General features: G+C 39.4%; 1 protein-coding gene across 1 annotated transcript in view; it reads right to left on the reverse strand.

The window, feature by feature from the left end:
- Positions 1-19,068, reverse strand: part of LOC149549741 (U11/U12 small nuclear ribonucleoprotein) — an 86,245-nt gene that overhangs the window by 8,587 nt on the left and 58,590 nt on the right. The window contains exon 6 of the mRNA XM_089793020.1: positions 18,000-18,072. Within this exon, the coding sequence (XP_089649146.1) occupies positions 18,000-18,072 (73 nt within the window). The remainder of the gene's footprint in view (positions 1-17,999; positions 18,073-19,068) is intronic.

The raw sequence follows: 19,068 nt of genomic DNA on the forward strand, positions 1-19,068 counted from the left end.
CCAGAAAAGAGGTTACAAAAGTTGTGAAATCCACAAGAAAATAACATTGCCTAACATCATCAAGAATACAATCGTCTAAAGCCATGTAGTCCCACCTCCCTATCAACAAGGTACTGCTCCAACTCAAAAAAATAGAAAAAATGAGAGGACAAGCATCGCTGCTCAACCCCCTCGATACTAGAAATATGCCTTGAAAACCCTTAGACCACAGAAAAATGATCCACTTTTCTCTCACAAATTCTTATCATAGAAGCCATTAAAAGTTTGGAAACTACAATGAAATGGAGTTACTCAAAAAGAAAACATTCGAAAGGGTTGCACAATTTCCTTCAAATGAGTTAAATCCACTAGACAGCCTGTAGAGTAAACTTATTTTTTACCTACTCGACGATGATTTAGGGATCAAAAAATATGAGCCACAATTTGACAATCCTTCAAGTAACTTGAACTTCCCCTACTAATATCAGCTGAAAAGCAATTGTTTGTACGAATCCCCATCAAGATGGCCTCCAGTCCAAAGGATCATATACATATGAGAACACTCTCAGAACTGACTCATCAAGAAGACTTTATCTGCACATGGTTTTGCGGATCTGAACCACAATATTTTTATATGTGTTTTTGTTTGCAAAATAATTTCCTTTATCCTATGCTATAGCTTCTGTTATATCAGAAGATCATTCCATGACAGAATTTCTCGACCTTGACCATAATGTTCTCGTCTGAACTATCCTGGTCACATTTGTTAGAGTTTTCTCAAAGTAAAGTACTATTTTTCAGATGTGAACCATCCCAGTGAAATTTCTTGCAGATGTTCTTGTGGTTTTTAAGAAAAATCTGCAGGTGAAGAATTTTTCTAAAACTTACTTTACATTTGTATGTTGTGACTTTAGTGTTTATGCACCTAGATGCGCATTGCGTAACTATTGTGTGGTTTTCACACCATCGCTCCATTGCAAATGGGGACCCCCTCTTTTCATTTTAGCAAGTAGGAGTCTTTGTCTTAGGTGGTTTTTGTTGGTAACATTTTTTCAAGTCTTGGTCTCAAGTTTGAGCAAGCATTTTGATGCCACTTAGAGGAATTTCAGTAGCCCAAGTCCAAGTGAAGAGAGGAATATTAGTCTAGGAGATAAGGGTTTGCATGTTTCAGAAATGGGACAAAGTTTGTGAGAGAACCAAGTCTTGGGGGAATTTTCCATCTTCAAGAATTTCCCTCTAGAAAAATTCCCCATCTGTTCCCTACCTCATCATTTCTCCCAAATAGGCAAGATGAAACGCAAACACTTTAGGAGGCCTATATTTGGTGACAATTAAACATTACAATATTAGAAAGATGAGGGGAAGAAATTGAAATTTTCAAAAGGATTTCCCTCCTCGGGAAATTTCCCATCTCTCGGAAATTTTCCCGCATTGAGTCTCCCAAGTTTTGCCATTCTCTGGCATTAGAAGATTGATTTATGGCATGAAGGCAACATCATGAGCAAGAATAGAGAAAGGAATCGCCAAGGAATGTTCAAATGACGAAATTTTAAGAGCGCCATGTCCTGGAGAAATTTCCCATCTGTCAGAAATCTCCCTCCTAGGGAAATTTCCCATCTTTCGGGAATTTACCCAACCAACTATCATCTTTTACTAATTGCCAAAACCATCCTACCTCTCCGCAAAAAAATGAGAGAAAATGACGAAAATTAGAAATAAAAATAAAAATAATATAAATGGTTTTGGATTGTGATGAGATTAAAATTTGCCTCAACTTTGCAAATGGTTGGTTTTAAGTTGGAAAGGATTTTGTAAATTATTGATGTGATTTTACTTTCAGATATTTTCCACAAGCTTAATGTTTTTCTCCTTTGTTTTGCAAGGTGGATCCAAGAAGAAGAAGGGCTGAATCAAAATTCATTCTTGCAAAATCAAAGCATTGTTGATGCACATACTCCCCATCGTCACGCCAACTAGAAGGAGAAGCTAGAGGGCAAGGTGATGATCAAGGCCTCAAGAATTTAGGATACTACAAGAAGATGGCTCAATCCCGAGGACTCAAGTGAGAAGGAAGGATTCATGGTCAAGCTATCAACCCACAAATTCAGATTGAAATCAAGAGGAAATTCAGGAGAGCAAAGAAGATCTAGCTACATGAGGACATATTCAAGGAAAATCAAGAGAGATCAAGTTCACAAGTTCACGAAGATGCAAGCGATTCAAGTCAATTCCATAAGGAAATTCCAAAGGATGATGAGATGGCAATTATTTGCCTCCAATTAGAAGATTTCAGTTTCAAGCACAGCCAATCAAATGGTGCCAAGTGTCCCATTTTCTCATTGGCTATCAAAATCATTGTAACTTTCTTATTGGCCCATGAATTGGTGCATCACGTAATTGGTTGAAAATTTGGCAACCCTAATTAGTGTTGGTAGGAAGAAATCTCAAACCTTGATCTTGAATCAATCTTGACCCTCCATTGTAATTGAACTACTATAAAAGGCCAAGGCCTTCTCATTTGTAATTCATTAAAATTAGTTTAGAGATTAGAGGAGACTAGCTTAGAGATTGGAGGTAGTAGAGAGCTAGGAGATTAGAGTAGGCTAACTAAGGGGAAGACGTGATCAAATTGTTGCTATTATGCTTGTCAAAGTAATTGATAATTCATTGTTGGTTCTTTATAGTGGATTACTTAGTATTGCTTTGTAGTATCGCATGGTTTCCTCAATCTTTCACTTGGAGTAGATTTCTTTTCATGTTGAAGTACTTTAGTTGAATGGAAGTTGTTATGGATGTTTACTTGTTTGACTTGAACAAATCAGGGCTACAAGCCTCTTGCCGATGGTAAGGGTGACTTGCATGGTAAGCTAATGAAAACACTTAAATTCAATTGATGTTCAATCTTTGGTTTGCATCCAGAGGATGGGATTCGAGAAAGGATATTGATGTAAAAATCATTTGTGTATTCCTTAGAAGCTTGCACTAGGTGAGTGGAGCCACTAGTGAGATTACATCTACTAGAATCCAAGTGATCCATGATTCCTTGCATCCCTCGTTAGAAGTAGAAATAAAGTTTAGAAGTTTAAGTTGGAGTTGAAGTGAAAATCTAGAAAATCATAAGCTAATATTTTTGTTGCACATTGCAAAGAAAAATCTTTAGAAGTGAAATTTGATATCCATTGAATGAATAATGTAAGTCCCTTTGTGATAACCAGCATATCACGCCATAAAACTGAGTGAAATCCACAATTAAGAAGGAACCTTGAAGTCATTTCAAGATCTTACTTTGCAAGCTTAGTGTGAGAGATGACCTTATATCAAGAGAGGATTGAATACTTGGTGTTTCTGTTAGGATTAACGAGACAGAAATAACAATTACATGCCAATATAACCAATATCAGTAAAATAATAATGCATACAGAAGAGAACACAAGACACAAGATTTAACGTGGTTCACCCAATCCCTGGGCTATGTCCACCAAACAAGGAATCCAATATTTTTATTATCTAGTGATTACAACCTAATTACAATCTGTAAACCCTTACAGCTCAATACCACCACAAGAAGCAACTATCACATCGCACCTTATGAAAACCCCTAACCCTAAGCCATTTTATACAAATATTTTTGCCACTTTAGGGTTAAAATTAGTGACAACGTATCAGCCCAAAAATGCCGATAAAATAGCCCACCCCTTGAGGAATTATGGTGTGTACAGTACTTCCCAAATCAGTCACCACAAACTAACAATCTCCCACTTGGGGACTGATCAGGCTCCACACTAGATAACAATCTTCCACTTGGAGATTGGTCTTATAGCTATACCGCTACTCAATGAGGCTACACTGGATCAAACCACCCTAGGCTCAATTGTTCCTTTATTCTATTCAGACAAGACCAACCGAAGCTGAAGAGGAGTTCAGCTTCTCCCTTGTCACTACCTTTGTAAACATATCTGTTGGATTATCATCTGTATGTATCTTGTCCAACTTTAACTATCCATCATCCAAAATTGACTGAATGAAATGGTACCACAACTGAATCTATTTTGTCTATGAATGCTAAGCAGAATTCTTGGCAGATGAATGGCACTCTGACTATCTGTAAACAAATAATTATCCCTCTATGGGTGTCCCAACTCTTCCATGAAGAACTAAAGCCATATCATCTCCTTGGCTACCTCTGTGGCAACAACATACTCTACCTCTATAGTGGATGAAGCATTTACCTTTTGCAACCAAGAAATCCAACTCACTATTTTCCCACCAACAGTAAATACATAACCTGTAGTACTTCGCCTAGTATCAATATCCCCTACCAAATCTAAGTCAATATAGCCCTATAAACCAATAGTAGGGCCCCCAAAATGTAAACACTTACTAGATGTTTTTCTCAAATATCTGAGAATCCATTTGATTGCATTCCAATGTGCAATCCCAGGATGACTCATATACCTGCTAACAACTCCCATTGCATCTGCAATATCTGGCCTAGTACATACCATGGCATTCATTAAGCTCCCTACAGTTGAAGCATAAGGTGCCTTGGACATCTTACCCTCCTCTTCTGGTGTCTTTGGAGTCTTGGACACATCTCCTTAGTTAATTTCAAATGACCAGGCAAAGGTGTGCTGACAACTTTGGCATTCTCCATAAAGAAACGTTACAACACTTTCTCAATATAATCAGTCTGAGATAATGACAATTTTATGTGCTTCTTAACTTTGCAAATTTCCATACCAAGGATTTGTTTTGCTGCCCCCAAATCTTTCATAGCAAATGAATGTACTAAGTGTTGTTTTAACCCCTTAATGTGATCCATGTTAGACTCAGCTATGAGCATATCATCAACATATAAACATAGAATAATGTAATTGTCATCATCCAACCTCTTAAAATAAATGCAATGGTCTAAATGACAAATATACCCATGCTCAATCATAAAACTGTCAAATTTAAGATATCATTGTCAAGGTGGTTGCTTCAAGCCATATAAACTTTTCTTTAACCTGCACACTAAATTATCCTTGCCATTGACCTCAAATTCCTGTAGTTGTGCCATATATATCTCTTCATCCAAATCACCATGAAGAAAGGCGATTTTAACATCAAGCTGCTCCAAATGCAAATCTGCAGTAGCCACAATAATTAGAATAGCGCACATAGAAGTTATTTTAACAATAGGAGAAAATATTTTATCAAAATCAATGCCCTTTTTCTGTGCAAATCCTTTTACAATTGACTTGGCTTTAAATATTTTCTTACCTCCATCCTCTTCTTTCAACCTATAAACTCATTTATTCTATAAAGCCCTTTTACCTGCAGGCAACTTACATAAATCCCAAGTCTGATTTTTCAGCAAAGAGTCCATCTCTTCTCTCATTGCAGACTCCCACTGAATCTTTGTATCCACCTACACAACCTCATCATAACATTCACATTCACTAGCATCTATTAATAAAATAGAATACAAAAAGGGAAAAAATCTTTCTAGAGGTCTACTTAGCCTTGTTGATTCTCTAACATTCATTGGGGTGTGTGGTATTTGTTGTTACGGTTGATGCAGAGCATGAGGAACTGCTGAAACATCATCCTTTTGGGTATCATCCAGCACTACATAATCATTTTCTTTCTTCTTATGCCACTACAATAGATTTTTGTACAACACTTTCTTATTGAATATGACATCACTGCTTACAATTTTATGATTTTCAAAATCCCAAAGCCTATAACCAAATTCATTAATGTCATATCCAACAAATATACATTTCTTTGACATAGATTCCAGCTTGGTTCTATTTTTAGAATCTATATATGGAAAAGCTTCACAACCAAAGGTTTTGAGAAAAGAATGACTCACCTTATGTCAGCCGACTGGATGGTCCCAGCGGTGTTTCTGTAGCCGAAGGAATGACTGTCGTCGGTGTTTTGTATTCTGTAGCCGTTGGGTATATAGTTTGTAGCAGACATAATGTTTGTGGCCAACGGACTCCTTCGGGAAGGTTCGGCGGATAGTATTTATATCCCATCTGGGATCATTGTAAATCATCATCTTCTATTACTAATCTTAAGAAGCATAATGAATGTTCTGGTATATGCGATTATAATTCTGCTATTCTGTTCCATTGTCTGTATGCGTTGATTTCTTTACCAGTACAGACTGCTCGGACGCATTGTCTGTAAGGAAAGATTAAAGACGGATCTCGACAAGGTGAGAGTCATTCTTGAAATGCAGCCATCTACTAATGTGACGGAGGTAAAATCTTTTCTCGGGCATATAGGTTATTACAGGAGATTTATTAAAAAAATTTGCCAAGGTGTCCCAAAAGTTAGATAAGTTAACCTGCAAGGAAGAATCATTTAGATGGGATAAAGAGCAGGTTGAGGCATTTTAAGGGCTAAAGGTACGACTGGCTACAACACCCATCTTGGCATATCCGGACTGGAATAAAGAATTTCATGTGCATGTGGATGCCTCCAACTATGCGATCGGCGCAACCCTAGCACAGACTGGTAACCACCGACTGGATCCCCCAATATACTTTGCCAGCCGGTTGTTATCAAAGGCCGAGCAGAACTACAGCACGACTGAACGAGAAGCATTGGGAATGGTCTATGCTGTGCAAAAATTCCGTCATTATTTGCTTGCCACACCGTTTGTGTTCTATGTTGATCACCAAGCCTTGTTGTACATGATTAATAAACCTGTCATCCAAGGGAGGATCAGCAAATGGCTACTCCTGTTGCAGGAATTTACTTTCAAAATCATTGTCCGGCCAAGAAAGAAACATGTCAGTGCCGACCACCTGTCATGGATCAAAACAGGGGAACCAGCAGAGGGTGTGAATGATGACTTTCCTGAAGCGTAGCTATTTCAGATTGGGGTACTGCCGGAATGGTACAGGAGTATTGGCGAGTACCTGTCAACAGGATAGTTTCCCACTGGGATGTCACCAAATGATAGGCGCAAGTTGATAATCAGGAGTCGCAAGTTTCAATTGATCAATGGATTGCTCTACAAAATGGGGCCGGATCATATTCTTCAGCGGCGTGTGTTGGAAGAGGAGATACCACAGGTGTTAAAAGAAGCACATGAGGGTCCCACGGGAGGACACATGGGGCCCGACACCACTGCACGGAAGATATTGCTCGCAGGTCTCTGGTGGCCAACAGTGTACAATGACGCGCGGGAATGGGTCGTCGGATGTGACACTTGCCAACGGGCCGAGAAGCCGCTGAAGAGAGATTACATGCCACTTCACCCCTCACATGAGCAGGAACTTTTTGAGCGATGGGGATTAGATTTCATTGGACCACTGAGGGTGAGCAAGACTCAACGGTGCCGGTATATCATTACTGCAACGAAGTACCTGACTAAGTGGGTGGAGGCACGTGCGTTGCTAGATAACTCGGTCGTCAGCACTGCGAAATTTATTTATGAACAGATCATTACCAGGTATGGAATCCTGTTACAATTAACAAGTGATAGGGGAGGTCATTTTGTTAATCATGTCATCCGCTTGTTCACCACCTAGTTCAAGATTTATCATTCATTGTCAAGTCTGTATTATCCAAGAGCAAACGGATAGGCCGAGGCTACCAATAAAATCCTAGTATCCATCATCTACAAATCCTGTGCGGTTGAAGGTGCTGATTGGGAAGAAAACTTACCCGCCACCCTGTGGGCTTACCACACGGCGTACAAGGTGACAACAAGGCACACACCATTCCAGTTAATGTTTGGACAGGAAGCGGTAGTCCCAGCGGAATTCATGATCCCGAGCCTACGAATAGCGTTGGAAAACAAGTTGGATGACGACGGAAGCTTACAAGAGCGATTAAACAATCTGAATAAGTTGGAGGATAAGCGATTGCTGGCACAGTGGGCGACAGAAGTGGCACAGAACAGACGCAAGGTTGGCTCCACGGCTAACTCTCCTCCACCGTTGTTCGCAGGATTGTCAAAGCCGTCGCCCGTGTTACAAACAAACTTTGTTACAAGACTCTTCCACGGGTTGCAATTGGAGGACGACATTCTCACACATTAAGAAGAGAGTTTCGCGAGCAGAAAATAGAACAACCCCGCGCACTTCAACCTCCAAGTCATTAGCCGCGGAGCTCGTCCTTGTTGTGCACCATCGGATTCAACACCGGCATTGCTACTGCAATTTATGATGAACTAACGAGCACGGCGAACAGCAATAGGAGGGTCATCATGTTATGAAATTTACCTGCCAGCATAATTAAGATCACCATTTCCAACTTGCCGCGGGGGGAAATCAAGCTCGGTAGCAAAATGGGGAGTCACGGGTGAGAAATCAAGCTTGCATCTGGTCCAACCGGTTGGAAAAGTTTCTGAAGACACGTTATAGCAAAGCCTACTATAATACTTCTGGGCGACCAATCAGATTGTGGGGAAAGAAGTGACTGCTCCTGCTGAGAAACGTTTCAGTTTCCTTTCTCAGACGAATTTGTGTGGACATCGGCAACCGGTGGGATCCCCTTGGAATTTTGCGAATTCACCGGCTGGGTTTCAAATGCGCAGGGTTGTGTATGGCAGGTTCCCATATTTTATATGACAAGTTCTTTTGGCTTTCCTTCTCACCTGCCCGAGTATGATACTTGTTGCGGTGGCGCAGTGTCCAGTGATGTGAAGATGCGATGTAGGTGATAATGTCGCACAAAAGAAGAGGGTTTGGTAATAGAGGTGTTCCATCAACATCTGGTAGAAGGAAAGAAGAGCCACATCCAGCAGGTGATTCCTTGTGCATAACAATAAAATTGATAAGCTAGCCTTTCTCTCCCACGGAGGGGGGGGTGCGAACAGTTTTTCCGCAGAAGGAAATTAAGCGGCATTTCGTTTGTCTGCCATGGGAGTAAAGGGAGAACTATATAAGAAAGAAGACGCCATTTTTTTATTTTTTTTTCATGGAATCAGCAGGCAAACGGAAGCCGTGAAAGAGTCAGCTGGCAACAAATATGGAAAAGAATTCAAGAGTTTTGGCATCGGGGATTCAAGTTGCAAGCCCCTCAAGTTCTAGTAGCAAGAAGCAGAAGACCAAGGAGGAACTTACTTATCTCACCGTCCAGTTTGAAAGTCTTAGTGGCAGCGAATGCCGGAGGTGGTGGCAGGAGACCCCGGAGGCAGACCAGATTAAACAAATTCTGATACGGGCACAGGTACATTGGGCCATCCAGATTCCCATCTTCTCCATCCGGTTGTTCGAATCAGTATTGCATACCGTGATAAAGACATATAGCGCCCGGAGCAGAACAAGTACATTCTTGTACAAGAAGCAACAAATGACGATGTCCTTTAAACCTAGAGATTTCACTAGGGTTTTCGGCATCCCTGGCCCCAAAGGGAGGAAAGTGGAAATCAAGAACCATAAACTCTCACGAGTACGGAAGGAGCATTGGATAGATCTAGTGTGCCAGGACCTTACACCCGTGGAGAGGGAGGCAGCGGTTCAAGGGTCAAAGTGAAGAGGGCTTCGCAAGGACTTTATTCGAGAGGGTCACTGGCGGTGTATCATGGACGTCATCAAGAGCAGGTTGACAGGTGCCACTTGAGCTTCAGATATAGCATTGTCACAGGTTGTGTTTATGAATGGTATCATGCAGGGAGTGGTATATGATTGGGCCTCAGTCCTAGCTGACAGGATGGAGGAGTTTATGACCCTTCAGCAACGAACATTTTTTATGTTGCACCATGCCATCGAGCTATTTCTGGAGGCTGCAACTAGCCAGATTCCACTGGATGATTTTGAGGCTCCTCCAAGGGGCAAGTTGGCAGACGGGGAGCCTCCCATATTCTATTGGCAACACTTGGATACAAGAGGATCAGCAACAGGCCACAAGAAAGTACTCCGCGGACTGGATGCTTTCGGAAAGATAGATAGCGGACGGGAGGGAACTTCGGTGAGTGACAAAGCTGAGTCCGTGGAAGAAGAGGAGAGCACTTTGGTGGAAGTTGGCGGTGAGGCAGCAGGTAGTGGGCCCACATTCCTTACCCCTCCTCAGCTGTCAACTTCGGCGCACTTGTCTACCTTTCCGACAGTCATTCTGTCGTTTGGCCAGTGCCATGCCCCGGTCCTCATGACTCCTCCAGCGGAGGCAGATGTCCCACGAATAATGACGAAGATGGCCCCACGGACAGCGACAAAAGTTCTCCCACAGATAGCGACAGATGTTGTCCCACGGATAGTAGCCGAGATATTGCCGACGGTCATAGCGGAGATGATTCTAGTTGTACCAACAAAGCAAGTTTCACAACCAGATGTCATTACCACCGCAGTCTCACAGAGAGCACAGTTGCCACCGCCGAAGCCTGAGCCTCAGGTTCGGTTGGATGTCATTGATTGTGATGTAGTTGTCACTGTTTCGTCATCTTTTTTAGCAGAGGCCGAGTCAGCCCAGCTAGTACAAGAGAACATGGAGCTCGCATAGTCAGACCAACCGCAGGTGATGGATAGAGCTAGTATGTTTTTGAGGTAGCAGTTTCGACTCACTCCTACCAAGCGGGGTCCGTCCATTCAGTCTCCTAGGCGTTCAGGAACATCATCACCAGCAGTACCAGAGCCTCAACTTTAGGAGGGAATGCCACATGCCGTGGTTGCGCCGACAACAGAGGAGGCGGCACCGGATGTGGACATGTCTCCCGCTAATGAGGAGAACAGTGATGCGGAATGGTCATTGGAGGACTTCACCAAGGAGGATTACGGGTCGGATGAGGACAGGTGCAGGCATTACCTCAAGACTATGAAGTCTGCGTTGAAGAAAGGACATGATGTGGCAATTCAAGCTCTAACTCGGCGAAGGGAGTGGCATTTGATTAGAGCATATATCCGTGGGATCTGTCCTCGACGATTTCAGACTTGTTTTGTAGACAGGGGTTAGCCGGCGGTGGAGATAGCTGAGATGTTGGTAGATTGGGCTACTAAGCCGGAGTTGGGACCCAGTGACACCCCTCTGATGAAGCTGGCACATGAGATTGTGAAATTGTACAAGGATGTTTACTATGCTCGTCGGCGTGCGGAGGCGGACAGGGTTGCAACAAAGAGATCAATGGCAGCTAAGAGAGAGGCTAGAGAGAAGCTAGCCGCCGACTTGGCCGACCAGTAGGCAGCATGGGCCGCAGAGCGGGCGGCACTGTTGGCTGATATGGCAGCAATGGTGCAAGAGAGGGACGTGGCTAGGCAAGGTACAGAAGCGGCTATCCGAGATAAGGATGCGGCTGAGCACAAGATGCAGTTAGCTAGGAGGCAGGCTATGGATGTTGCGCTTCTTCTAAAGGAGGCCGTCGAGGTTAATTCTCAGATTCAGACAGATCTCTGCATCAGAACAGAGCAGGTGTATGAGTTACGTTGCCAGCAACACTCTTCTCGGACGCCCCCTTCTCTCTAGTATTTCTTTTGTTGTCTGTAAGTTGTCTCCTAATTTTGTTAATCATCAGGAGACGACTGTTCTTTTTGGGGGGGATGGTGTCAGCTAACTGGATGGTCCCGGCGGTGTTTCTGTAGCCGACGGAATGACTGTCGTCAGTGTTTTGTACTCTGTAGCCGACGGGTATATAGTTTGTAGCGGACATAATGTTCGTGGCCGACGGACTCCTTCGGGAAGGTTTAGCGGATAGTATTTATATCCCGTCTGGGACCATTGTAAATCATCATCTTCTATTACTGATCTTAGGAAGCATAATAAATGTTCTGGTATATGCGAATATAATTCTGCTATTCTGTTCCATTGTCTGTATGCGTTAATTTCTTTACCAGTATAGTAAACACCTTACCTGTCCATGCTTCCTCTGGAATACCAAAACCCAAAGGAGTAGAGGGACCTCTATTGATCAAATATGCAGCAATATTGACAGCCTTCGCCCACATGTTTAAGGGCAGCCCAGCATGCAACCTCATGCTCCTTGCATGCTCCATTATTGTCATGTTCATGCGTTCAGCAACTTTATTTTCCTATAGAGTCCTTGAAACAATTTTCCATCTACGGATACCATTAGTGGAGCAAGAATCTTCAAATTCATTGCTGCAATACTCACCGCCATTATCAGATCTAAGACATTTTAACCTTTTACCAATTTCATTTTCAAACAAGCATTTCCATTTCTTAAAAGTTTGAAATACATCAGATTTGTTTCTAAGGAAATAAACTCATACTTTTCTAGTTGCATCATTAATGAATGTAACATTCAGGTTATGCCCTAGGTTCTCCAACCCTTGCTTCTTACTCCCAAGTAGAGTAATTGGTATACTATTGTTGCTCCCACTGCTTACTCAGCAGAATAGACCTATGCTATCGGTGCTGATAATGAGAGCCACCAAGGGAAGATACATGAGCTAGTCCCCATACATCTGTATGCACAAACTCTAATTTCTCATTTTTCTTTTCCTTCCCACTCTTCACAAAACTAACTCTTTTGTTTTTCATACACACAACTTTCACAAAAATCCATATTGACACATTTTAAACCTGGTAAAATTTTCTTTGAATGAAGTAATTTCGTACCTTTCTTACTCGTGTGCCCAAGTCTATTGTGCCATAGCATGGTATCAAAATCTACAACAACTATTTGTTCTCCCTATTCAACTACAACGACTGTTCTTGGACATTCATTTTTCTCTGAAACAATTGAAGTAGAAGAAACAGTATGACCTGTACAAAGATATAAAGTGTATACTTCCACACCTTTTGTTAATACAAGGGAATCTTTTAAAACCTTCCAATTTTTTTTAATTAAAACTAACTACGCAACCCTCATCACCCAGTTGCCCTGCTGAAATTAAATTCCTACTCAACCTTGGAACATGTCTTACCTCTTGTAGTAGCGCTAATGATTCCCATTCTGCAACTTAATCTTAATTTTGCCCTTTTCTACAATTTGACAAGGTTCATTATCCCCCAAATAAACAAGCCCAAATTCCCCTAGGACATAATCAATAAAATAACCTCTATGGGGAGTAGCATGAAATGAAGCCCTAAAATTTAAAACCCATGAATCATCAACATTTTTCAAGGAAAGAAGCAAAGCATCCTCTTTGGATTTATTACTTACCACATTTGTCTCCTTGTTTCCATCTTTTTTGTCGCCTTCACTGTCCTTTCGAGTCCAACAATCTTTCTTCTTGTGCCCTAGTTTTCCATAATACCAGCAATCTCTTGGTCCTCTTGATTGAGACCTCTTCCCGTTTGATTTTTCTCTTGATTTCCCACAATTTCCAGAATTGTTTCCTCTTTCAATTGTTCTTCCTCTACTTTGTGCGTTCAAAACACTTCCTAATATAGATCCACCTGAGCTTTTCCTACGAGTTTCCTCACTTAGAATAACACCAATCACATCATAAAATTTTAGGGTATTAGACCCAAAAACAAAATTACTCACAGCCATGACCAAGCCATTCCAGCTTTCAAGCAAAGAACACAAAATCAAGAGTCCTAATTTCTTCATCAAAATTAACATTTACAAAAGATAATTGACTAGTAACCATATTAAACTCATTTAAATGAACTGCAACAGATCCACCTTCTATCATCTTCATATTAAATAAACACTTCATGAGAAATACCTTGTTTGAAGCGGAGGGTTTTTCATATAACCTTACTAGGGTTTGCATCAACTCTTATGTCGTCTTTGCTTTTGTAATATTAAATGTCACCGATTGCATCAGGCATACACGAATACTTCCAAGTGTCTTTCTATCCAAAATCTCTCAGTCCTCATCTGTCATAGTGGTTGGTTTCTTGGATTTTCCTTCCAATGGCTGCCATAAATCCTTCTGATAAAGATAGTCTTCCATTTGCATTTTCTATAACTAAAAGTTCTACCCATTAAACTTCTCAACCTTCAACTTACCCTCGTCTAGCATTTCTCCCACTCAACTATGAGACTCCCACTCAACCATGAGACTTTCTAGTAGAGGATAACTGAAATAACTAGGCTTTGCTACCACTTGTTAGGATTAACAAGACAGAATAACAATTACATATAAATATAACCAATATCAGAAAAATAATAATGCACACAGAAGAGAACACAAGACACGAAGATTTAACGTAGTTCACCCAATCCTTGGGCTACATCCACCAAACAGGGAGTCCAATATTTTTATTATCCACTAATTACAACCTGATTACAATTTGTAATCCCTTACAACTCAATACCGCTGCAAGAAGCAACTATCACATCACACCTTGTGATAACCCCTAACCCTAAGCCATTTTATACAAGTATTTTTGCCGCTTTAGGGTTAAAATTAGTTACAAGATGTCGGCCCAAAAATGCCGATAAAATAGCCCCAAACCCTGCCAAGGAATTATGGAGTGTCTACAGTACTTCCCTGATCAGTCACCTCAAACTAACAATTTCTCCTTGAAACATTAAGCATTTGATTGTGCGCATTGTAGTGGAACAAAACTCACATCAGTAGTACCCCATGGCCATAATTTCCAAATCCAGGCCAGCTTCTTAAGTAAAATAATTTACTAATTCGCACAACTGCTTATCCTCAGCCACTTGTCTGAAAAGAATATATCATAAAGAAAATATTAAGAAAGTGTAATAATATTTCTTGCCATTATATGACAAAACCCAGGTATAAGTGGGGTTTGTTCTTCGCAATCTCCCTTCAAAATGTAAATCCATCCAGAACTTAAACAAGGATTTGTTTCCTTAATTTTGTGAGTGCTAGAAAACAACACAGATATTTTTGCACGACAAAACATCTAGACTGTTGCTGACCACTTTTCAATAATAGTGATGACTGCTGAGGGGAATGGGGAGAGAGTGGGCAGCAAGGAAGTAGAAAGGGCTTATTTACAAGAAAAATATCCAGAATGTTTTGTTAGCAAAACACATGAGGGAAATCAAAATAAAGAAATAATTTCTAAAACAGTTGAGCACGGGCACACCTTAAGTCTGCAGAGTAAGCAAGCCAAACCTACAAATAGGTTTATATTTTGAAACTTGTTGGGAAATCGCCAAAGAGACTCAGTGAATTAAAAACATTAAGAAAAATTAAAATATGTTTCATTTTCTTAAATCTTTTAAAAAGTCATGCAAATCTGTAACTAAAACTGCAAACAATTTTCTTGTGTATGTAGGCACGACATATTGTTAGCTTATATGAGAATCCTTAGTCCCAAGTTTTAGTGCCACTATTTGTTTCATCTATCTAGGATTAATGAAGGCTTTAGTGGGGGTTCTTTTCCAGAGAATATAATGAGAAAAATCATGATAAGTGTCTCTCTCTAAATCTTATTTTGCTAACACAACACATAGCCGCCGTTTCTTCAGATATGCAGATGCAAATCCGTATCATGTGAGTCAGTTGGGTGGCGGTGCCTTGCAATGTCCCCTTATAAGATTTCTTGGGGGTTGGGATCAATTTCTTAGAATTTCAATTGCAAGAGACTTCTTTCTATTAAACTTGTGCTCTAAATCAAATTGGATAGAATATGTATTGCAAGTGCAAGAGTAACAAATGATGGAAATTTTTTTGTCAATCTAATTGTGAGGATTATATCAATTTAGATATCTTTCGATACACAAGAACATGGAGTATATTGTTCAAAAATGTACATGAGGCTTTGAAGTATATAATATCCTCTCTTATCTAAGTTTTCAATAATAACGAATGTTAACGATATGATTTATTGATCAAGAGTAAATAATAATGCTATTTCTGATATCTCCTTAATATGAATGCAATCTCACCAATATTATATATATATATATATATAAGGACTACTGCTCCTGATATCACTTGGCATATATGCGATGGTATTTGTTATGAATCATCTTCATAATATATCAAATTATACTGCTGCTGATCAACCCCATCTGATTGCTTGTCTGAAATAGACTTTGTAATGACAACAATCTGATTTTAACTAATTTAGGCTATGGCTTCAGATGTACATCTTAATGCTTTATGTGATATTCAATTGCTGTCTCTAATTTACTTCTTTATGAATTATTGATCTGATCTTCTTATCTACTAGTGCAACCTCTGCTTGAAACTGCATAACTGATTGAACAATGATTGAGTAATGAACAGAATTGAATGCTCTTAAAATGGCTGTTGATGCTTCCTCAATACCATGCAAAAGAGTAGCAACTCTTCATCTTACTACTAATATTTGATTCTAAATGTTAATCACACCTCCTGCCATAAGCCTTTTGTGATTGCACCTTATATCCCTAAATAATCGGTGATTAGGGGAGAGGACCCAGTACTTGAGTGCATCCCAATGGTTGTGATGGGAGTTGTTCAATTGATACCCAAACTTAATGATTTAATATCCATATTTATTATCTTAATGCCCAATTTTTTTGACAAAATTGTACCAATAATTGTGAGTTTAAAGTTGTTAGTACAATAATAACTACCCATAATTGAATGAAATGTATGCTTAGTTATAAAAAACAACCAATGATGTGATGCCACATCAGCTGTGCAAGTATGAGAACCATTTTTGCACGACCATTGGTCTCACTTTTTATTTGAGTTGTTTTGGACTTGGCAAAAAACATGCTAATGTGGCATCATAATTGATGATGTAGACTTGAAACCTTAGTTATAAGCAGACGACTTGCCAAGTAAGCCGCTATAAAAAATTGAGATTTTTTTGAAATTTCCACATAGGGTTTTGATAAGTGCGAAGTTACAGTGCTCAAGTACTGGGTCCTCTCCCCTAGTCAGTTATTTGACAACTTTATGGGCCATGATAGTGAAGTTCGTTTTCATCTTGAACACTTCCTTAGATGCAATAATTATGACTTTGTTTGCTCTTACTCTTCAATACAATTAGGATTGCTGTTAAACTGTCTTGATGGAAGCATCGATGCGATATCCAATCCTCCATTATTAGCAATATGAATGACGATGTTAAATGCAGCCTCATGGTCACATCGATATATGGACTTTCTATTTGCTAGTAAATCATACTTGATCAATGGGTTCATGGATTGTGATATTTGATTGTTTATCACCTTATACTTGATATGCTTCATTGTATGGAGGTTTTGATGTATATGTTTTTCGCTTTATATTTGATATGACAATTATGGTTGCGTTGCCCAATGTAATCAACTGGTAATATGACAACATTGATATAGGGAGTTAATGCAATCAATTGTTGAGGAACTTAACTCTATGGACTGTTCATGGTTTTGAAAACATAATTTCCTCTTGTAATATGCCTCTGTTGTCTCATAATTATTTTCCTTTAGGACTTAGTTGACTTGAATTAGGTCTTGAACTTATGAATATGCATGGTTGATAACCTTGCTTCTCCCATGTGCTCTTTATGTATTAACAACTCTTCATATCATCAGTCCTGCACTTAAAAGTAAATATCCTATGAAGATACTAAAGATGGGCTATAAAATCAGAATCATTAACAAAAGAGTAAACCTAGAAAGAAGCTAAAGGAACAAAAAGTGCTAGGACAATGATGGCAGGAGTGACCATTGAGATCCCAAAAGAAGACAACCATGGACATGGAAATCCCTGATCAGACTTACCAAAACACCAAAAAATCCACTAGACCCACCTAACTCAAGCAAATGCCTCCAATAAGAAAATATTGAAAAAAAAAAATCCACAGAACATGTTTCAGCCAAAAATCCTCAAAATCCAGTTCACCAAGGCAGAGTTCATCTGAGCAACTAAGGCAAAGAACCAAGATAAAGGTTGAAAAAGAAATAAGAATGTAGAATTGATTCTACATCTTAATGGTCAGCTCCATCTAATTAGATCAGATAAGACAAAATCAACAGCACAGCTGGAAGACACAATAGAACTTTTACTTGGAACAATGTATTCCTTACATCTATAATATGCTTGGAGATTTCAAAATAAAATCTGTTGAGATATTGAGGAAAGAAATATATATTCTCTTAGTAAACTGTATAAGTTTGTCTCATCCATATATCTTTGTATATAAAGAATTGCCTACAGACTTTAGATATACTCCTCAAATTTATAAAATATCAAATCAAAACTCACCTTGTTTTTTCAATTTCTCTATTCGGATGGAACGAAGTTCTTTGAGCTTTTCTACAATCAAAACAAGTTCCAGCTGCAAGCACAGAAGTAGCAAACAAATAAACTTTTAACATTATACCATTTGAAGTAGCATGTTAATCCACTTATGCACACACAAGACAACCCCCCAAGTACAAAGAAATTTACTATCTTGATCCTTGGAGTTCATTTGAAATGTTCTGTAAAAAATAGCATGTCAATCCACTGATAAACAATCCTACAAAAATACTACAAAGGACTTAGATAATCTTTATCCATGCAGCAATGCATAAATAGGAAAGACTATAGCAATTTCATTTGTTCCTCTTTAGATGCAGATTAGATTCCAAACCATGACATGCTTTATTATTTAAATCAAAAGAAGTTCCAGCTGCAAGCACAGAAGTAGCATGCAAACAAAATCTGAAAATTATATCATTTGAAGGAGCATGTTAATCCACTCGTGCACAAGACAATCCTCTAAAATATACAAAGTAGTTGACTATTTTGGTCCAAGGAAAACCTTATATTTATAATTCATGATTCAACTCTGCAAGTTTTACACCCAAGTTTTAAGATAAATTCCTGGAAGGGAAAAAAGATTAAAACAACAAAAGTAGGTGGCCAATGAGCCACTCTCTACACCATGTAACCAAGCAGGGACTTTACATTTATCAACTCTCCCCAGGAAGAACCATCAGAGTTGATAATAGCAAACCACCCTTATGACTCCTCGGGAGGGAAAGGAACGCAACCAGCCAAGAAAAGGAGAGGAACAAATTCATATTAAGTGCATAATATAAATAGAGGAATTAATAACATATTTGGCAAAGGATAAACATAATCCTTTTATGAATAAAAAGATACAACTGCTATAAAATATTCAGCATGGAACAATATTCAAAGAATGCTCTCAAAATGATAGGGAGAACCTCTGCTTTTGATGAATGTATTTCCCTCTAAATTTCTTATTTCCTTTCAATTTTGTGTTTATCTGTGCCTTGTGAAGTTTAAAGGATGAAAATGGTAGGAAATATTTAAGGTGTTTCCA

This window comes from Cupressus sempervirens, chromosome 7, assembly GCF_028749045.1.
Source record: "Cupressus sempervirens isolate cs-2001-9-10 chromosome 7, ASM2874904v1, whole genome shotgun sequence".
Classification (NCBI taxonomy): domain Eukaryota; kingdom Viridiplantae; phylum Streptophyta; class Pinopsida; order Cupressales; family Cupressaceae; genus Cupressus; species Cupressus sempervirens.